Raw genomic sequence first — 23,498 nt, 5'->3', positions numbered from 1 at the left:
GGAGAGCCTGGAGTGAGGTATTCCAAGTCCTAAAAGAAAAGAATCTCCAACCTAGACTTTTGTATCCTGCAAAACTCTCTTTCAAAATAGATGGGGAAATAAAATACTTCCACGACAAAGAGCACCTGAGAAATTTCATGAACACCAAACCAGCACTGCAAGGAATTCTAAACAATATCCTAGAAAAGGACAACGAAATTCACAATAACATGAGGCCCAACAGACCAAATCAAATAGGCAAGGCAAGAAACTAAAAGGAGATGGGAGAAAAAGTAAAAAGAGTCAACAAATGGACAAAAACATGACAAGAATAAGTCAAAATATATCAGTTGTAACCATCAATGTTAATGGCCTCAATTCACCAATCAAGAGAAACAGATTGGCAGAATGGATTAAGAAGCAAAATCCAACAATATGTTGTATACAAGAAACACACCTAGTGCAAAAGGAAGTCCATAGACTGAAAGTGAAAGGATGGAAAACAATTCTCCATGCGTCAGGAGTCCAGAAAAAAGCAGGGGTAGCAATCTTATTCTCAGATAAAGTAAATTTCAAACCAAAACTCATTAAGAGAGACAAAGAAGGACACTACATCCTTGTAAAGGGAACAATTCAAGAGGAAGAGCTGACAATCATAAACATATATGCACCAAATATAAATGCCCCCAACTATATAAAACAAATATTAAGTAACATGAAAAACCAAATAAGCACTAATACAATTGTAGTGGGGGATTTAAATACCCCACTATCACAAATTGACAGATCTACTAGGCAGAAAATCAACAATGAAATAATAGAACTGAACCAAGCTTTGGAACACATGGACTTAATAGATGTTTATAGAGTATTCCACCCCCAAAAACCAGAATATACATTCTTTTCGGCTGCACATGGATCATTCTCCAAAATAGACCACATACTGGCTCACAAAACAGGTCTAAATAAATGCAAAAAAATTGAAGTCATCCCCTGTTTATTATCAGATCATAGTGCAATCAAACTAGACATCAATAGCACAAGAAACTATAGAAACTTCACAAGCACATGGAAACTGAACAACACTCTCCTAAACAATCAATGGATTACAGAGGAAATTAAAGAAGAAATTAGACAGTTTTTACAAATAAATGAGAATGCCAATACAACATACAGGAATCTTTGGGACACAATGAAAGCAGTTCTACGTGGAAAATTCATAACATTGAATGCCCACACTAGGAAAACAGAGCGGGCTCAAATAAACAACTTAACGATGAAACTTAGACTCCTAGAAAAACAAGAGCAAGAAAAACCCAAAGCTCGAACAAGAGAGGAAATTATAAAGATCCGAGCAGAAATCAATGCAATTGAAATTAAGAAAACGATACAAAAAATAAATGAAACAAAGAGCTGGTTTTTTGAAAGAATAAATAAAATTGACAAACCCTTAGCTAATCTTATCAAAAAAAGGAAAGAAAAGGCTCAGATCCATGCAATTAGGAATGAAAAAGGCGAAGTCACAACAGATCCGAAAGAAATCCAGAGGATCATGAACACCTACTTTGAGAACCTGTACTCTAATAAAATGGAAAACACAGAAGAAATGGACAGATTTCTAGATACTTATGAATTACCAAAGTTGAACGAAGAAGATAAAAACATTTTAAACACCCCAATCACAATCAGTGAAATTGAAAATGTAATTAAAAACTTACCAACAAAGAAAAGCCCAGGCCCTGATGGATTCACTGCTGAATTTTACAAGACATTTAGAGAAGAACTACTACCATTACTCTTCAAACTTTTCAATGAAATTGAAAGAGAAGCTATACTTCCAAATTCATTCCTGGAAGCAAGTATCACTCTGATTCCCAAACCAGAGAAAGATACAACCAAAAAGGAGAACTACAGACCAATCTCCTTAATGAATATAGATGCAAAAATCCTTAATAAGATACTAGCAAACAGAATACAGAGGATTATTAAGAAGATCATCCATCATGACCAAGTCGGATTTATTCCAGAGATGCAAGGGTGGTTCAACATACGAAAGTCAGTGAATGTAATACATTATATTAACAAAGTCAAGGACAAAAACCATATGATCCTCTCAATAGATGCAGAAAAAGCATTTGATAAAATTCAACACCCATTCATGATAAAAACCCTGCAAAAAATTGGAATAGATGGTCTATACCTCAATTTAATAAAGGCTATTTATGAAAAACCATCAGCCAACATCATATTGAATGGCCAAAAACTGAAAACCTTCATGTTAAAATCAGGAACAAGACAAGGATGCCCACTATCGCCACTTCTCTTCAATATAGTTCTGGAAACATTAGCCACAGCAATTAGACAAGAGAAAGAAATTAAAGCAATAAAGATAGGAAAGGAAGAAGTTAAACTATCATTATTTGCTGATGATATGATACTCTACATTGAAGATCCAAAAAACTCCACCAAAAAACTTCTAGACTTAATTGACAGATTCAGTAAAGTATCTGGATACAAGGTGAATACCCAAAAATCAATAGCCTTTCTATACACAAATAACAGACAGACAGAAAGAGAAATAAGGGAAAAAATTCCTTTTACAATAGCATCCAAAAAAATGAAGTATCTAGGAATCAATCTAACAAAAGAAACAAAAGATCTCTACACTGAAAACTACAGCACTCTGAAAAAAGAAATCGAAGAGGATATAAAAAAATGGAAAGATATCCCCTGCTCCTGGGTAGGAAGAATCAACATAGTGAAAATGGCCATACTACCGAAACTGCTATATACATTCAATGCAATGCCAATTGAAATTCCAACACTATATTTCACAGAACTAGAAAAAAGAATCCAAAAATTCATTTGGAACCACAAGAGACCTAGAATAGCAAAAGCCATTATAGGCAACAGTCACATGGCACCAGGTGTAACAATTCCCAATTTGAAACTATACTACAAAGCCACTGTGATAAAATCAGCATGGTACTGGCAAAGAAATAGGCCTGAGGATCAATGGAACAGACTGGAAGACACAAAAACAAATGCAGATGTACTCAGCTACCTCATCTTCGACAAAGGAGCTCACCATCCTCAGTGGAGGAAAGATAGCCTCTTTAATAAATGGTGTTGGAAAAACTGGATATCAACCTGTCACAGATTAAAATTAGACCCTTATCTTTCGCCATGCACTAAATTAAAATCCAAATGGATTAAAGATCTAAATATTAAAACAGAAACATTAAACTTGCTGGAAAGTAAGTTAGGCAGAACTCTGGAAGACATTGGTATAGGAAAAGACTTTATGAACAAATCCTCAGTAGCACGGGAACTAGCAGAAAGAATCAACAACTGGGATCTCATCTTACTAAAAAGCTTCTGTACTTCAAAAGAAACCATTAGCAGAACTAAGAGACAATCTACAATGTGGGAAAAAATTTTTACCAGCTGTACCTCAGACAAAGGACTATTATCAAGGATATATAAAGAACTCAAAACAATCAGTCCCCCCAAATATAAAGACCCGATCCAAAAATGGGCATCCGAAATGAACAGACATTTCTCATACAAAGAAGTGAAAGCAGCAAGAAAATATATGAAAAAATGTTCCACATCACTGGTCATTCGAGAGATGCAGATGAAAACAACACTGAGATTCCACCTCACCCCACAAAGAATGGCTGCTATCAAGAAATCACACAATAACAAATGTTGGCGGGGTTGTGGGGAGAAAGGAACCCTCCTCCATTGTTGGTGGGAGTGCAGACTAGTGCAACCACTATGGAAATCAATATGGAGATACCTCAAAGAGCTTGGACTGGAGGTTCCATTTGACCCAGCCATCCCTCTGTTGGGTATCTTTCCAAGAGAACTAAAAGAATCATATCACAGAGAAGTATGTGCACCCATGTTTATAGCGGCACAGTTTGTAATAGCTAAATCTTGGAAACAACCTATTTGCCCATCCGTTGGAAACTGGATAAAGAAGTTGTGGTTTTTCTATAAAATGGAATATTACTCAGCCATAAAGAGCGAGAGAATAGATTCATTCATAGGAAAATGGATACATATTGAAGATATACTCCTAAGTGAAATAAATAAGTCCCACATGTGTAAATACCAAATAGTTTCCCTGGTGTGAATATTCTGCAACAATGCATAAGATTCTAATAAGATTACTGACATTTAGAAATGGGAGGAAAGGAGCTAAAGGTGTAGGGAAGGTGTGATACGTAGGGGAAGAACAAAAAGGGAAAAGAAAAAAATGTGAGAGAACGAAAAGATGAAAATAAAGTGTTTGTAGATGGGGAGGGGAGGAGGGGGTGAAGGGAGGGCAGAGGTAAGGGGAAAAAAATGAGAATCAAGACTTGCCATGTAAAGGTACATGATCCCAACAATGAATGTAACTGTACTGTATCCCTAAATGTACCAATAAACTCAATAAAAAAAAAAAATAATGCATCTTGCATTTTTAAAAGAAACATTTATTTTAAACCTGAGGCAAAATCTCAAATCCAATATTACCAAATTAAGGTCTCAAATTTAGTAGAAAAAGGAGAATTAATATAGTCTTTATTAAGTAATGAAGCAGTAAACCAGCATGAAATAATAGAAAGTATTCAATCTGCTGCGTGTACATAGTCAATTTTCCAAGCACCATTTGCTGAATAGGATATCTTTCCTATAACATATGTTTTAGACCCTTTGTCTAACATTAAATAGTTGAACGTGTCTGGTATGTTTCTGTATCCTCTATTCTGTTCTAGTGATCCACATGTATGTTTTTGTGCCTGTACCAGGCTGTTTTTGTCACTCTTGCTTTGTAGCATAATTCAAAGTCAGGTATTGTGGTACCTCCTCCTTTGCTCATGTTGTCCAGGATAACTTTTGCTGTTCTGGGTCTCTTCTGATTCCATATGAATTTTAGGATTGTTTTCTGTAGTTCTTTGAAGACTACTATTGGTATTTTGACTGGGATTGAGTCTATATATCAATTTTAGGAGTATGGCTGTTTTGACAATGTTGGTCTGCCTATTCAGGAACAGGGGATACCATTCCATTTTCTCATGTCCTCTTCAATCTCCTTTTTCAGAGGACTATAGTTTTCTTTGTAGAGGTCTTTCACTTTCTAGGTTAGGTTAATTACTAGGTATTTAATTTTTCTGAATGCTACTGTGAATGGTACTATTTTCCTAATTTTTCCTCATTGAGTTAATTATTGGCATTTATGAATGCTACTGATTTTTGTGTTGATTTTGTATCCTGCTACATTGCTGAAACTGGTTATTAATTCTAAGAGTTTTGGGGTAGAATTCTTTGGGTCTTCTATTTAGATTATGATATCATTTTCAAATAATGATAATTTGACTTTCTTTTTCTATATGTATCTCTTTTATTTCTTTTTCTTGACTGATTGCTCTAGTCAATGTTTTAAGTATCATGTTGAACAGAAGTGGCAATAGTGGGCATGTTTGTGTTATTCCTAATTTTAGAGCTGGATTCATATCTCTTTTTGGGGGTGGGTACTAGAGATCGAGCCCCAGACCTTGTGCTTGTGAAGCAGAAAGCAGCATCACTGAGCTAAATTCCCAGCCCTGGACTTGTATTGTTTAACAGGCATTGACCCAAAATCAAAATGGACCAAAGATCTAAATATTAAAACAGAATCTACTAGAAGATAAAATAGGTAAAATACTCTAAATCATAGGTGTAGGCAAGGACTTTGTGAACAGAACTCCACTTGCACAAAAAATACAGCAAGAATCAACAAATCGGGTTATTAATTAATTAAAACATTTCTATAAGCAAAGGAAACAATCAGTAGAATGAAGAGACAATTAAAAAATCAGAAAAAAATTTTGTCAGTTATTTCTCAGACACAGGACTAATATCTAGAATATATAAAAAAACTAAAAAATACTGGACTACCTGAAATAAAAGACTCAATCAAAAAGCTGGCAAGTGACATAAACAAACGCTTCTCAGAAAAATTACAAGTGACCAACAAATATATGAAAAAAATGTAGATCATCTCTGGCCATGGAAAAATGCAAGTGAAAATAATACTAAGATTTCATCTTACACAAGAAAGAATGGCAAACATCAATAAATCAAAAATGCTGGCGTGTCTATAGTGAAGAAAGAATCCTACTACATTGTTGGTAGGAATGTGAACTGGTATAACATTATAGAAACCAATATGGAGATTTCTCAAAGAACTAAAATTAGAAATTCCTTTTGAAAATGAAGGAAGGAAAAAGAAAAAATAGGAGAAAATTGAAACAAAGTCTTTGTAAATAGGGAAGGGTGAAGTGGGTAAAGGGAGGGCAGGGGTATGGGGAAAAAAATAAGAACCAAGATATATCATGTAAAGGTACAAGATTCCAATAATGAATGTAACTGTACTGTATATCTAAAAAGTACCACTAAACTCAATGAAAGAAAAAAAAGTTCCATTTGACAGAGCTATTCCCCTTATAGGTATCTTTTCAAAAGAGTCAGATATCATATTACAGTGACACACCAATGTGTATAGCAGCACAATCATAATAGCTAAATCCTGGAAACAACCCGCATGGCCATTAATAGATGAATGGGTAAAAAAAATGTGGTATCGATACATAATGGAATACTATCTGCTGTAACATTTGATGCATTTGTAGGAAAATGGATACACCTGGAAAATACAATGTTAAATGAAATAAATCAGACACACAAGCTTAAATATCATACGCTATTTCTCAATTGAATAAGGCAAAGTAAAAATAAAGATAAAAATAAAGAACTGATGGAAACAAGGGAGACAGATCTTTTGCAAATGGGAAGGGGTCCAGGAGACCAAGGGTATGGGGAGGAGGAGAAGGGAAGTAAAGATATTAAGATTTGTTGTGTACATGTACCAAATATCCTCAGTGAATATAAACACTGTATGCCATAAACATGAAATAAAAATGATTATACAATCATAATGAAACTGGGGAAAGGGGATTTAGAGATGGAGGGAGGGAAGTAGGGAAGAGAAGGGGATTTAAAAAATAATCAAGATATGTTATGTACATATACCTACTTCCAAAGATAAATGTAAACTTTATGGACTACAAACATGTACTAATAAAATTAATTTTTAAAAATTAACAACTATTACATTTTTTAAATTTAAATTTTAACTGAAAATCACCTTAATTTACTATGTGTCTTAAAAACTCTCAAAACTTTTATATATGTATAATGCTAAATATAACAAAAACCAAATTTATTATCATGAAAATGAAGGTATATTTAAATAAACAAGAAAACAAAATATAGAAGACATTCCAGTATATTTTTCAAGGGTACAGGAATATAGTTGTTGCTATTACTATTTCTGAGTGAAGTTTTAAAAAATTACAGCTAAATCTTACATAAAACTGTGTAGCAAATGGTTAATATTATTACACATAAGTAAACAACTATAAGCATGGCAAATATTGAAGTTACTTCCTCTGTATATAGAACCTATAAAAAATGGCCTAGATGTTACCAACCACCACTGATTACTCTTAACTATAAAGTAATTAATAACCTCTGTCATAGTCTACTTTGTCTTGCTATTACTGAATATCACACACTTGGTGATTTATAAAGAAAAGAGATTTATGTAAATAATAGTTTTGAAGGCTAGAAAGTCTAAAATGGTGATGGAAATTTCTCTTCTTCTTCTTATAAGAATATTAACACCATCATAGAGGTCTCAACCTGATGATCTAAGCCTAATTACTCCCCCAAAGATCCCACTTCCAAATACCACTAACATATGACTTAGAGAATTAAGTCTCCAACACGTGAATTCTAGTAGGCACCCAAACCACAACAGCCTTATATGACTAATTTGGGACATCTTGACTACCTGACAACTAAAGTCACATTATAAAGATCTATTATTTTTCCTTAATATTATGATCTAGATGTGCACTAAATATACATGTTCTTTTTTTTAATCCGTGGCTTTTAGAAAGCATTATCTGTAAAGTGAGTATCTATATGATCAGTTAAGATAATATACTACATTAACTTAAAACACTTTTCAAAAATAAACAGTAAAAAAATTTTATATCATAGCTATAAACCTAGATCAGCAAAAAAATGAATTTACTATCAAATATATATTTTTTAAAATTTTTAATTAGGCTTGCAGCAAAACATTGTGTTCTTTCAAAATAAGCAGGCCATGTTGCAGATCAGCACTACATCAATAGCACTTATAACTGGTAACTGATATGCCTCCTATGTTATCCCTCTTAGAAGACATTATAATTTACAAAAGGGCATTGGCTTCTGAAAGGCATCAAGGCATCAACATTTTCATCTGCATGACACATGACTACCTCAAATTTCATACATTTGAGATAAAGTACACAAGTTTAACTTTACATCCTTATGATAAGTTGATTAAGCACAGATTCCATTCACTTTCATTTGTACGTATTCTAAATTTGGTGCTTAATTTAGAAAGCATGAATCAGTAACACTGCACAAAGCCCTGTTATTCATCAAAGAAAGTGAATGAGGCAGAGGCAGGAACAGCGATCACTGGGTCATGTCAGACATTATGTATCTAATGTTCTAATTCAGACAAGTGCAAACTAATGAAAGCCATTAAACTGAGTGGGCCTTCTGCCAAACAGAAGTTTATAGCAGAAGAAAAATAAAGTAGTTGAGTGAGAAAAATACTTCAGATGACACCACCTATTAGTGCTTTTAACTTACAATTTTTTCCAAGTAGAATTTAATTTTCTTAGATTAAAAAAGTATAACAAGTCAGGAAAATGTTAACAAATATCTGTAAGTCTAGAAAAACATAAAATTTAATAACTATATCCTTTTTAAAAAAAGTATTCTACATTAAAAGAGCTGTGGAAATCTGCATTTTTACTATAATATGCACTTTTATATGTGATCAATATTTATTTTTCCCAGTTTTACTAGTGAGATGGAATGGCTGAAAATGAAACATACCCATACATTTACAATTTTATATTTATACATTTACTCTATATGCTCTATATGCATGACAATACTTGGAAACACAATAAAATACCCTATAAACCTAATAAGGTGGTATGTAGACTATTATTTAACAATGTAGACAACATCTGAAATCATCTAGATACATCAGAAAGAGAAACTGACTTGCGCATATTCAAGTGCACAAATCTAAGACTGGGAAGCAAAAAGTAAAAAATGAACACAGCATTTCATTTGAAAGAAAAATAGTTTTACTGAGAATAATTCTTAACTTTATTTTGTGAAGGAATTTTTTATTTGGAAAAAAAACCATTTTGCAGCTCAATCATAAGTCTCTCTGGATATCACAATTAAAATAAGTGAAAGAAAATAATCTTAAATTTTTACCTGCAACTAGAAATAGGCTGCAAAGTAGCTCAAAAATTTTTTTAAATGCCACACCTATCCATACACACATACACACACACACACACACACACACACACACACACACATACATGTACAGTTAGATACAGGATATAGGTATTATGGTTTGCCTAGGACATGAAGGCTGCTGGCCTGGGAGTAATTTTTCTTGACTTCTCCTTGTTCTGGTGTCTTTTAAAGAGATTGATCCCTTAGAGATAGAAAATTTTGGTGGATTTATTCTTAGCAAGTCTTTGTATTTTGTTTTCACTCAATTCAAGGACAGGCTTATATATTTTGGTCCTGGAAAGGATGTAGGGCAACTTTGTGAAACAATATTCTTCTTTTAACTAGGAAAACCCCCGTCATACTGTAAAAATTATTTATATGACAGAAGCAATGAGGATTTCAGGTTACCTACATTCCAGAAATAAAAAATCCCTACCTATGAGAGTTGGTAATCACTACCTGTTTTCTTTCCTAAAGGCAGTTGTCAATTTTTGGTATGGGTTAAGGATGGCATTTGAGCCCAAAAAGACTACATTTGAAGACAGAGAAACTAGTAAAGGTTTTCATGCTCTCAGTGGAATTTTCATGGCAGTTTGGAAACTAAAGGACTCCCATACACAAAACGTATTTTTCCTAAGAAATATTTGTTGAGCTCTTAGGATATGTGAGAAGCTAAAGGTCTGGATTTAAAGTTTCAAAAGCCCATCATATGAAACCTCCCATCCATGTTGTTTCAGGGGCAAAGACCCTTCTTGTAAAAGGAAGGTATCTCGTTAAAGGAACAAATGAGAAAAAAGAAAGGTATCCATGGTAGATTGAGTGTGAGTGAGTGTGTGTGTGTGTGTGTGTGACTTCCCTGATTACTAATAATATTGTATATTTTTTCACATGTTTGTTCACCATTTGGATTTCCTTTAGGAGAAAAAGCTTGTTCATGTCACTAACCAAAGAGCAATGACAATTTGAAACATCTTTTCATGTGCCTGGATATACATATTCTGCTGTCAGAAATATGAGTTGCAAATATCAGTCTCACTTTTCACTCTCTTAATATTGTCTACTGATAGATTAAAAATATCCTCATTTTGATACAGTCAAATAATTGAGTTTCCATTTTAATTACTTCATTATCCATCTTGTTTAGGAAATAATCCCTGCTTTGGGATCCATGAAACCACCCCTATTTATTTATCTTTACAGCTGCATTGTTTTGTCTGTTTCTGGATCTATTTGGTTCTAGTCATCACCTTGTCTTTGTGTCCATCTTAATTACGATGAGGTATAACAAGTCCTGCCACTTGTTCTTCATTATTTAAGGTAACAATGACTATTTCTGTCTCCTGCATATCCATATAAATTTTAGAATCATTCTAAATTTCTACACAAAAGGTACTATGATTCCAAATGGTTTGCGCACACATAAATTTGAGGAAAACTGACAATTTAACAATACTGACTTGTTGAACTGTGAACATTTCCATCTTTTTAATTACTTAGAGATTTCAGAAATTTTTTTTCTATATGTTTTTTCCAGAAAGGTTTTCATGCTTTGTATTATATTTATTCCTCAGAATTTGATACTTGTCCTGTTACAAAAAAAAAAAAAGAACCTGATACTTGTGATGATGTTATATTATCTTTACAAATTTTTATTTTCTAACTGGTTGGCATTGGTATATAGAAATACATTTTGTATATTGATTTTTGTATCAAGAAACCTTGCTAAGCATTTATTAATATTTATAACTCATCAGTAGGCTATTTTGTATTTCTTATGTATTTTGTATTTCTTATGTATAATGCCATTTGTGATCACTTTTTGTATTTCTCACTTTTCAATCTTTATTTTCCTTTTCTTGTCTTACTACACTGCTTTGAATCTCCATTTCATTAACAAACTGAATTACTAGTAATAAAATGCATTATTGTTCCATTTTTTATTTCAGAAAGGAAATTTTAATTTTTTTTTTAGTATTGTATTTGCTAGAAGTTTCTTGTAGGTACCTTTTATATTCTCTTCCAATCCTATTTTGTAGTAAATTTTTATCATAAATTAGTGCTGACTTTTGTTGGGGGTTTTGCAGCCCCAACTATTGGCTACATAACTTCTATATTTATTCTAATGACATAACTTAATGATTTTAAAATTAAATAAAGCATGCATTCCTAAGATAAACTCCTTTAGTCATATTATATTTTCCTTTTTACTTGTTGCTTGATTCACACTTAGTCTTTCCTCAGGATACTTATAATTATATTCAGAAGTAAGCTTGTTCTGTAATTTTTCATCCTTGTGTTATTCTTGCTAGATTCTGGTATCAACTCATAATACAAGGTGGGAAATATACTCTCTTTTGTCTTCTTTGGAATAGTTCATGGAAAGCTTGAGTTTCTTTACATATTTGGTAGAATTTGCCAGTAAAATCAAATAGATCTATAATTTCTTCAGAAGGTTTTAATTATTAAGTTTCTCTAATGTTACATGATTTTTTTCATTTTCTATTTTTATGTTTCTTATATTTGTATTTTTCTAGGAATTTCTGTATTTTTCTAAATTTTCAAATTTACTAAAAAAGTTGATCACAATATCCTCTTATTATTTGCAGAATCTTCTTTTTTATGGAATGGAATACTTATTTTTAAAATGATAAGGGATAAGCCTTTTAATTTTTCTTTCCAGTCTCATAAGATTATTTTGCTATCTTACTGAAAACCACAACCTTTGAAATACCAAGGACTTCAGGACAGTCAGTAGGTTCAGTAACCTACATTCAAAATTACCTAAAAAGAATACTTGCTATCTGGCCTTAATATTTCCTAAAATGGAATCACAACATTTTTCTTTCTTAGTTTGTTTCCATTCAATTTCATTCATTCATTAAACAAAATTGCAAGATACCAAGGATAGACATTCTTGCTTTCAAGATACTTGTTTCCTGGAGGGGCAGATATTCTGGTAAAGAAATAAATACAATTTCAAGAAATGAATTCTACTTTGTGTATGATACAGAGGAAGCCGATATGCTATGGAAGCACGAGGAGAGGTATTCTTACTCTTCTTTTATAACAGTGTTATAAAATGTTGGAGCAGTAGGAAAAGAGAAAGTGGGGGAAGACAGGCAATAACATCTGAACGGATTTACACATCATACCTGGTTATCTCAATAGAGTATATGTTGGGGTAGCATCAGAAGCTTTGAAATAATCTGATTTGCACTTTAGGAAGTTAGAAATGAAGAAAAATGATGAGTACCTATAGGATTAATAACTTCAAAAATTTAGAATTATATAAAGAACCATAATCCTACCTATTAACAAAGAACAAATTTTCAATATGTGAAAGTTTAAAAACTAAAGATTTGAGGTGAGAAGTGGATCATACTTGGTCTTGGATAAATAAGACAGCTTAGGGAAGATGGTACAGCCAAGTATTTCAGTTTCCATACCTATAACAAGATGCCCCGTAGGGACATTCAGGCCGGTCATCAGTCTCATCTTGACCCGTGACGTGCATACCTCCATAATCATTGTCACCAGGATGGCTAAAGTGTTGAAAATGGACAGGATTCTTCCTATAAGGGTGACAAATATATTGTCGGGAAATAAATAGGATAGACTAGATTTTTAGTGGATATAGCACAAAACAAAAAATATACATCTGATTATTACAGAACATGAACGAACTTGCTAACTGAAACAAACACAGAGGACATCTCTATGTCATGTTGATGATATAAAACTGATGCCCTTCCCCCACCCGTGGTAGCAGAAACCACCAGTCCTCATTGCCAGTCCATGCCACCAGCACCTTCCTCCTCTAGATGTCCTGGCGCTGGCCTGGGAACCCACAGGGGCTGCTTTGCAATAACCGGAGTATCCAGAGCAATTGCTGCAGAGCTGGGCATCTGACAAGGAAGAGCTGGATGGGTAAACAGACAGGGTGGGTCATTCTACCCTTGCAGAGCCACAGGAGGCTTCAAAACCTCTATCCATGTTTGGGGACAAGGAGCACTGCATATTACTAGTACTTTGTGATTCTTTTAGTACCCTGAATTGAGATTGAAAGCAAGAGCAAAGGGTTCTGGACTCAGGAACGGAAGCTATCAGAGCTCTCAAGTTGGTAATCATCAGGCAAACTTTAACCCACAGATATTGTTACCAATTATTCATTGCCACAAAGTTTCTGCCTAAGAAGCTATCCCTAAGAGTAAGAACACTAAGACCTACCCATGGGAACATAGAGGTGATTGTGAAACAGCCTGGAACAATCACAAGTAAAGGCCATAAGATAAAGAACAGGACTGAAATCAGGAAAACTTCCAAAAGAAGATGGCGGAGTGGTGAACAGTAGTGAAATCCTCTCCAGAATTTGGTGCCCAGACCTTGGAAAGTAGCAATGTAAGGAAGAGAAGGAAGGAAGTGGGTCCCCAGGACTCAGCAGAGGTCTGAAGTGAGAACTGAAGACCACAGGGAGAGCAGAGAGACTTCAATGAAGTAGGAGGTGACAAGTGGTGCTTTCTCCCTGAGCACTGACTCACTTTATGGGAAGGGCAGCTCAAACCTGCAGAAACACAGTGACTACTGGTGACACCAGAGGCTTCGTGAAGAAATGCACCAGTGGAATGAAGCACTGGATGCAGTTGACTGAAGTAGCAAGTGAGTTATTTGGGTTCAGATCTCTCCTAAGAAAGTGTGACTGGCTGGTAGCCATCTTAGAGAGAGGTCAACTAAGCTCAGAACTCCAAGAAACTCTGGCTCTTTCTAGCTCCCAGCATCAGAGAGAGGCAGAACCGAGTTCAAACTGGCAGGAGGCACACAGAGTGCTGCAGGCTGAAAAAAATCAGGTTTCAGTCTTACAGTCAGAAACCAGCCTGAACTTCAATGGAATAAAATCTGTAGGCTTGCTGGGACTCATCCATCCACTAGTCCAGTCTGAATTAACCAATCAAAAGAAACAGATGGCAGAATGGATCAAAGAGCTACAATATATTGCAAACAAAAACCACATTAAAAAGGAATTCATAGGTTGAAAGTCAAAGGATGGAAAACAATACTCCATGTGACAGGAAGCCAAAAAAAAAGCAAGGATAGCTATTTTATTTGCAAAGAGGATTTCAAACCAAGACTGATTAAGAGAGACAAAGGTCACTACATCCTTATAAAGGAAGCAATCCAACAGAAGAGATAACAATAATAAATATATATAATATATAAATGAATATATATATAAATATATATATACCAAGTACCAACACACCCAGTTATATCAAACAAATATTAATGGACATAAGAATCAAATAAACACTAATACAATTGTAATGGGAAACCTCAATACTCCACTGTCACAGATAGACAGATCAAGTAGCAAAAAATCAACAAAGAAATAGCAGAACGGAACCAAACTTTTGAAAAACTGGACTTGAGTGTTCCACCCCACAACATCAGAAAATACTTTCTTCTCAGCTGCACATAGGTTGTTCTCCAAAATAGACCAAATACTAGTTCATAGAATGTGCTTAAGTAAATGGAAAGGAATTGAAACTATCCCATCCAAATTATCATACCATAGTGCAATGAAATTGGAAATCAATGGCAAAAGACACCACAAAAACTTTATAAACACATAAAAATTAAATAACACTCTCCTGAACAACCAATGAGTCATAAATGAAATTAAAGAAGGAATTAGTGTCTACAATTAAACAATAATGTCAATACAACACACTGAAACTTATGGGATGCAATGAAACCAGTCCTACAAGGGAAATTTATAGTGGTAAATTCTCATATCAGAAAAACAAAGCAAGATCAAATAAACAACCTAATGTTGAACCTCAAGCTTATAGAAAAAGAAGAGCAAGTCAGGCCCAAAGCTCATAAACAGGAGGAAATTATCAGAGCAGAAATTAATGCAATGGAGACTAAGAAAACAGTACAAAGAATCAATGGATTAATGAGTTGGCTCTCTGAAAGACTAAATTGACAAATTATTGGCCAATCTTGTCAAGAAAAAAAGGAAGGAAAAATCCATGCAGTTAAAAATGAAAAGGGTGAAATCACAACAGATTCTACAGAAATCCAGATCATCAATACCTACTTCGAGAACCTGTATTCTAATAAGATGGAAAACACAAAAGAATTGGACAGATTCCTAGATACATATGAATTACTAAAGCTCAATCAAGAAGATACAAAAGTTCTAAATAAACCAATATCAGTCAATGAAATTGAAGATGTAATTAAAAACCTACCAACAAAGAAAAGCCCAAGTCCTGACAGATTCACAGCTGAATTCTCCAAGAATTTTAGAGAAGACCTAGTGCATTACTTTTAAAACCCTTCAATGAAATTAAAAGGGAAGTAATATTCCGAAATTCATTCCTGGAAGCAAACATACCCTGAAACCAAAACCATAGACGGATCCAACCAAAAAGAGACCTACAGGCCAATCTCCCCAATGAACACTGATGAAAAAGTCCTCAGTAAGATACTAGCAAGCAGAATGCAGCAAATCTTCATGATTACACACCACAACCAAGCAGGATTCATCCCAGGGATGCAGTGATGCTCCAACATACACTAATCAATAAATGTAATACAATAAATTAACAGAGGCAAGGACAAAAACCACATGATAATCTCAATAAATGAAGAAAAAGCATCTGACAAAGTCCAACACCCATTCATGAAAATTGAAATAGATGATAGTCTTTATCTCAATCTGACAAAAGAAACCTATGACAAACCAATAGCCAACATCATACTAAATGGAAAAAAACTGAAAGCTTTCACTCTAAAATCAGGAACAAGACAAAAATGTCCACTGTCACCACTCTCATTCAATATAGCTCTGGAAACATTAGCCAGAGCAATTAGACAGGAGAAGGAAATAAAAGGAATAAGGATAGGAAAGGAAGAAGTTAAATTATTTGCAGATGACATGATACTTTACATAGAAGACTCCAAAAACTTCACCAAAAGACTTTTTTTTTTTTTTTTGGTACCGGAAATCGAACTCAGGTCCTTGCACTTACAAAGCAGGCACTGGAACCACTAAGCTAGATCTCCAGTCCAAAAAACTTCTTAATTTAATAACCAAATTCAGTAGTATAGCCGGATACAAAGTGAACACTCAAAAAAATCAACAACCTTCCTGTACACAAAAAAACTCACTGAGAGAAAAATTAAGGAAACAACATCTTTCACAATAGTATCCCCCTCCAAAAAATAGAACATCTAGAAGTCAATCTAATGAAGGAAGCAAAAGACCTTTACATTGAAAACTACAATACTCTGAAAATGGAGATCAAAGAGAGGGTCAGAAGATGGATAGTTATCCCTTGTTCTTGGGTAGGAAGAACCAATATAGTGAAAATGGCCATATTTCCAAAATCGTTACACAGATGTAATGCAATCGTGAACAAAATAGCAGTAACATATCTCACAGAATTAGAGAAAATAATTCTAAAATTCATTTGGAACCAGGAGAGACCTAGATTAGGAAAAGCAATCCTGGGCAACAAAGGCAAGGCAGGGGGCATCACAATTTGTGACTTGAAACTATACTACAGAGCTACTGTGATTTAAAAAAACCAGCAAGGTATTAGAAAAAAAAAAAAAAGACCCAAGGATCAGTGGCACAGATAGAGATGCAGAAACAACTCCAAACATACTCAGCCACCTTATCTTTGACAAAGGAGTCACAGGAAGAAAGACAGCCTATTTAATAAATGGTCCTGGATTGCCACCTGCCTCGTAAGCACAAGGTCCTGAGTTCAATCCCTGGTACCTGCAAAAAATAAAAAATAAAAAATAAAAAAAGAGAGAGAGAGAAACATGAAATAAATATTTCACTGGGGATTTAGCTCAGTGGGTCAGTTGCCTGCCTTGCAAGCGCAAGGACCCAAGTTCAATGCCCAGTACCAAAAATTAATTAATTCATTCATTCATTAAATGGTCCTGTAAAAACTGGTTTTCCCCATGCCAAAGATTGAAACCAGACTCATATCTTTCACCAAGCATTAAAGTAAAATCAAAATGGATCAAAGATGTAAATATTAAGACAGAAACACTAAATTTGCTGGGAGACAGAAGAGGTACAAGCATTAAGACATTTGTGTAGGCAAAGACTTTATTAATAAAACTCCTAATTGCATAGGAAGTATCACAAAGAATCAACAACTGGGATCTCAGCTTACTAAAAAGCTTTTGAACGGCAAAAGACCCCACCAAACTGAATGAAGAGACAATCACATTATGAGAAAAAAAATTGCCAGATGTTCCTCAAAAAAGGACTAATATCTAGAATAATATAATAATATTTAGAACTCAAAAAAATCAGGTCCCCCTAATTTAAAGACCCAATCCAAAAATGGGCATCTGAGAGGATGCCCATTCTGAGATGAAGTAGAAACATCAAATTATGAAATAATGTTCAACATAATAGGTCATTTGAGAGATGCAAATTAAAACAATGCTGAGATTCCATCTCACTCAAGAAACTATAGCTCTTGACAATAAATAAACCAATGACAAACACTGGTGGGGCTGTGGGGGGAAAAGGAACCCTTCTCCACTCTTGGTGGGCATGTAGACTGGTGCAACCATTGTGGAAATCAGTGTGGAAATTGCTAAAAAAACTAAAACTAGAGATTCCATTTGACCTAGCTATTCCCATTCTTGACAAGTTGTTCTCGTGAGACTACAGCCAAGTATGAAAGAATGAACCTGGCCCCTGCCATCTTCCCAAGAGAATTAAAAGCATCATGCCACAGGGATATATGCATACCCATGTCTTTATAGTGGCACAGTTTGTAACAGTTAAATCTTGGAAACAGCCCAAATGCTCATCAGCTGATGAATGGATAAAGATGTAAGGTTTTTTTATACAGTGGAGTACTACTCTGACATAAAGATTGGCATTGTACAGAAATGGATAGCCATATTGATCTAGAAATGTTAATTTATTTTTATTTTTATTTTTTTCCATGTGCCATGTGTACAGGGGTAACACATCATACTAAATATGTAAGGTCATATCTACGTGGGTTTGATTACAGAAACTAATAAAGTATTCTCTAAATAATGAAAAAAATAAGATAAGATTATAAGAGCAAGAAGCAATTTAAATATGTTCGGGGAAAATTTTCATCTCCAGAATTAAGGATTATTTTAAGTTACATCATTGCCTTTTCTCTTTTACTTTCCTTTTTAGTTTTATTTTAGGGTTCCCTATTGTTAATGTTCATACAGAGATTTCTTTAACTGAAATACCAAATAGTTTCTTTGGTGCGAAAACTATAACAGTACACAGGATCCTAATGAGATAATTAATAATGTGAAATAGGAAGTAAAGGGCTAAAGGTGTAGTGAAAGTGGGAAGGGTGGGGGAAAGGTAATAAGGGAGAGGAAAAAAATATGGGAAATTGAAAAAATGGAAATAAAGTGTTTGTAAATGGGGAGGGGAGGAGGGGGTGAAAGGAGGGCAGGGACAAGGGGAAAAAATTAGAATCAAGACCTATTATGTAAAGGTACAGAATCCCAATGATGAATGTAACTGTATTGTATACCTAGATTGTACCAATAAACTCAATTAAAAAAAAAGAAGAAGAAAGATAAGCTTAAGCCCTTTCTAGCTAAATGAATGCATACTGAAACCATACTCAAGTGAAATAAATCAGACACACGTGTAAATATCACATGGATTGAAAAACTAAAAGTACAAATAAGGACCAATATGTATAACAGATATTGGAAAGTGGGAAGAAAATGTTCAAATGTAAAGGGGGACAAAAAGGGATTGACTCAAGTGTTGTGCTAGGATTAAGGGTGTACAAGCTACTCACCCTAAGGGTGGGTAGCCTGGATAAAATACAAGAGACAGAAAGAAAGCTGCTGTTACTTGTTGTTTGTTCCTTGTTGCTTACTGCTTGTTCCCTGCCTACTCTGCCTTAGAGTCAAGCAATTATGAACTGAAACCTCTACAAACTGAGATACAATAAACCTTTCCTCCTTTAACTTTGGGTGTTGGGTTATTTTGTCTCAGCAACTAGAAAAGTAAGACAAGGTCACTGATTCACCTTAAATTAATTTTCTAATATGAATAAGGTAAGAGTCTAACTTTATTCTTTTTCCTGTGTATATCCATTATTCATAGTGCATTTCTTAAGAAAGAAAAGACCCTATTCTCTACCCACTTTGAATTATCTTGACGTTGTTAAGTATTACTTGACCATATATACTAGGGTTTATTTCTAGGTTTTCTATGTTATTCCATCAGTGTGTATTTCTGCCTTTATGCTAGAACAACTCTGTTCTGATCACTGTAGCTATGTTAGAAGTTTTGACATCACAAAGTATGAGACATCTAACTAGATTGTTTTTCAATACTATGTTGACTATTCAGGAATCCTTAAGAGTCTATATGAATTTTAGAATGGATTTTTCTATTTCTGAAAAAAAATAGCATTGGGATTTTGATAAGCATTGCATTGAATCTGGTATGGATAATTTAGGTTGTGTTGACATCTTCACTGTCCATACTGTCAGTATCTACTTGCTTGTGGCCTATCACATTGAAGCTGAGCAGTTGCAACAAAGACCACACAGCCAAAGAAGTCAAACATATTTACTGTATGACCCTTTAAAAAGTTTGACAACCCTGGTTCTGTAGCATTGTGTTTTCATATCTGTTTCTCTAATGACTCATAATCCTTAAAACTTTAAAAGCCCATTTTGGAACCTGTTTTGATCCTTCTTTTCTTTACAGAATTGTCAATCATTTTCTTACTGGCAGTGAGTTATTTATTGTGGATAAAACTCCTCTGATGTATTTAGAGCAAACATTGCATCTTATTTTACAGCTTATCTCTTCATTCTTTTAAATTTACATTTCAATTTAACTAAAATAGTAATTTTAATATCATTCAATTGATCAACTGGATTACCTGATTATAATTATTTGTTTATATCATGCAGAATTGTCAATCATTTTCTTGACAGGGAATTGTTTTGGATAATACTTCTTCAATATATATAGAACAAATATCCTCATCTACTTTACAACTTACCTTTTTAATCTTTTTAATACTAATTTCAATTTACTAAAATAGTGATTTTAATACAGTTCAACTGATCAACTAGATTACTTAATTATGATTATTAGCTTTTATCATGCTGAGGAAATCTGTGTTTCCCATATGCCATTAATATAATCTCCTCTCCTATAGAGTCCTCTGCTACCTCTATTGTTGTATGGTTCATCTGAAATTTATTTTTTTGTGTCAGGTAGGGAACAGAAATTAAGATTATTATTTTTCATATGAATAGCAAATTACCAAACACCACTGATATAAAGTTCACAATGCCTAACCCCTGGATCAGCAGTGGATTTTTTGTTAAAAAATAGCCATGTAGAGCCAGGGATGTAGATCAGCAGCATGCCACCTTGGCAAGCACGAGGTCCTGAGTTCAATTCCCAGGACAAAAAAAATAGCCATGCAGGTTTGGGTTTGAACTCTTTTATTTTGCACTGTTTATCCTTGTACCAATACTATACAGCTTGCTATGTGGTGGTGTAATTCTTAAGTTTGCCCTTAAGGATTGTTTCAGTATTTTACATTTTTTGCTAATCTGTTGTAAAGTCAGCTTGTCAATAGATACACACACACACACACAAAACACACCTAAAAGGAAGTAAAAGGAAGTTGATAAAAGATTGTTTTGGTCAATTTTATGTAAATGTATATATACACAATATTGCATCTTCTAATATACAGTATATACATGATATAAGCCCCACTTATTTAAGGCTTATTTAATATCCCACCATAATCATTATATATGTCCAGTATCTTTTGTTAGATTTAGTCCTAGATACTTAAGGTTTTTGAGACTACTGTAAACGTTATAGAAATGTATTACTTTGGGATGTTGCTATTAATCTAGTGCTGTGCTATAATTCATTTATTAATGCAAAGAATTTGAAGATTATTCTTCAAATTTTCAATTTGAAATTTCTTCAAGTTTTCAAGTTTTACAGTCATAATATCTTAAATAATGTTTTATCTTTTCCTTTCCAACACATATTAGTTGTTTTTCTTGATTTATTATATTAGCTATGATCTCTATTACAATTTAAGTAAGAGTAGCAATAATGGGCATAGTTTAATTCCTAACATTGTGGAAAATTTTCAACATTTCACCATTAAGTATGACATTAAGTTCTTAGTTTCTCTAAATATTCTTTATTGAACTTAAGAAGTCTTTCTTTTTCTATACACTATGGATTTTTTCATAATGAGATATTAAATTGTATGAAATGATTTTTGTATACTGAGACGATTATGACTTTTCTCTTTTAATCTGTGTAATAAATTGAACTGTATCCCTCTAAAATTCATATAGTGAAGACCTACTCCCTAATGACTCTGTTTGGAAACAGAAACTTTAAAGAGATAATTAAGGTTAAATGAGGTCATATGAATAGGGCTCCAAATCAATCTAACTGGCATTAAAGATGAGGGAGGTGTTAGTACAGAATAAAGGTCATGTCACTGGGAAAGATCAGCCATCTATAAGCCAAGGAGAGATCTCAAAAGAAACTATACTTGATAAAGGACTTCTGGCTTCCAGTACTGTGAGAAAATAAATTTCTGTTGTTTAAGCCTCCCTGTCTGTGGTACGCTACAGCATCCTTTAATATTACACACTAATACACTAATATCCCTACCACACTAATATAACATATTAATATGGCAAATTACATTAGTTAACACACATATATTGGGCCAGGGATTTAGTTCAGTGGCATAGCACCTGCCTAGCAAGTGTGAGGTCCTGAGTTCAATTACCAGTACTAAAAAAGAAAAAAAAAAGATGGTAAATCAATTTTTATAAGTTGAATTTAGAATAAATGTTTGTTGTATTACAGTATCCTTTTAATATATAGCCAAAATCAATTCTTTACTATTTTATTTAGAATTTTAGACTCTATATCTTTATTGGATTTTACTAGTTTCATGAAATGAGTCGGAAAATCTTCTATATTCTGAAATTATATACACACACATGTATACACACATATATACATATATACATATGTATACATATATACATATCACACACACCCACACATATATAGTTATTTTTCTTCCTTAATATAATTCACGAGTGATGAAATCTGGGCCCATGCTTTTCCTTGTGGTAATATATATTTAATTATGAATTTATTTTTAATACATATGGGACTATTTTGATTTTATATTTCTACTTGTTTCCATTTTGGTAAGGATCCTCACATACACACACATACACACACAGAATTTGTTCAATTCTTTCAATTGTTCAAATTGACTGGCATAAGATTGTTTTATAATATTTTCTCACTATCTTTTCAATATCTGGATTATTTTTAGTGATGTACTTTTTATTTGTTTCCAGTACTGGTAATCTGTCCCTATATCCTGCTCCCTTCTTTCTCTCTCTTTTTTTTTTCTATCTTTCTGGGGATTATTCATATCGTTAGTCTTTTTAAATAAGCAATTTTTGGCTTCTCCATTTATGTCTTTTTTGCCATCGCTTTCCTCTCTACCCCTTTTATTTTTTCTTGTTTTTAAAATTTTATTTGATATGCCTTTTCTAAATTCTTAAAGTGAAAGATTGGATCACAGGTTATGAGGATTTCTTGTTTTCTTACATATGCCTTTAAGGCTATATACTTTCCTTTAAGCTAGTTTAAGGTGGATTATAAAACTTACATTAAGTTACATTTGCAATATAATTAACATTTTCTAATGTTAACATGGCTTCTACTCATTGATGGATTATTTAGAAACAGGCTGCTTTATTTCTCAACATTTGAAGACTTTTTTCACTCTACTGATTTTTAGCTTAATTAAGCAGTGCTCAGAAATAGTCTCATTTTTGTGATTTTAATTTTTAAAAATATGCAATAGCTTGAGAAGGCTTATTTTGGAGCCAGGCATGGTGGTGAATACATATAATCCCAGGACTAGAGAGGCAGAGACAGGAGGATTGCTGCCACAAGTTTGAAGCCAGCCTGAACTATATAGAGAGAACTTGTCTCAAAAAAAAAAAAAAAA

General features: G+C 33.6%; 1 protein-coding gene across 7 annotated transcripts in view; it reads right to left on the bottom strand.

Annotated features, from left to right (window-relative positions):
• Nucleotides 1-23,498, bottom strand: part of Aplf (aprataxin and PNKP like factor) — a 104,811-nt gene that overhangs the window by 19,905 nt on the left and 61,408 nt on the right. For 5 of the 7 annotated variants that reach the window (XM_010609703.3, XM_033764442.1, XM_010609704.2 and 2 more), the window contains one exon: nt 12,843-12,968. The exons of the other annotated variants lie outside the window; for them this stretch is intronic. In XM_010609703.3, coding sequence (XP_010608005.1) covers nt 12,843-12,968 — 126 coding nt within the window. The remainder of the gene's footprint in view (nt 1-12,842; nt 12,969-23,498) is intronic. 7 annotated transcript variants of the gene reach the window in all.

Source organism: Fukomys damarensis, unplaced genomic scaffold (assembly GCF_012274545.1).
Source record: "Fukomys damarensis isolate Sample0158 unplaced genomic scaffold, DMR_v1.0_HiC HiC_scaffold_2, whole genome shotgun sequence".
NCBI lineage: Eukaryota > Metazoa > Chordata > Mammalia > Rodentia > Bathyergidae > Fukomys > Fukomys damarensis.
Note: the sequence above shows the minus strand (reverse complement) of the source record. Positions and strands in the feature narration are given on the sequence as shown.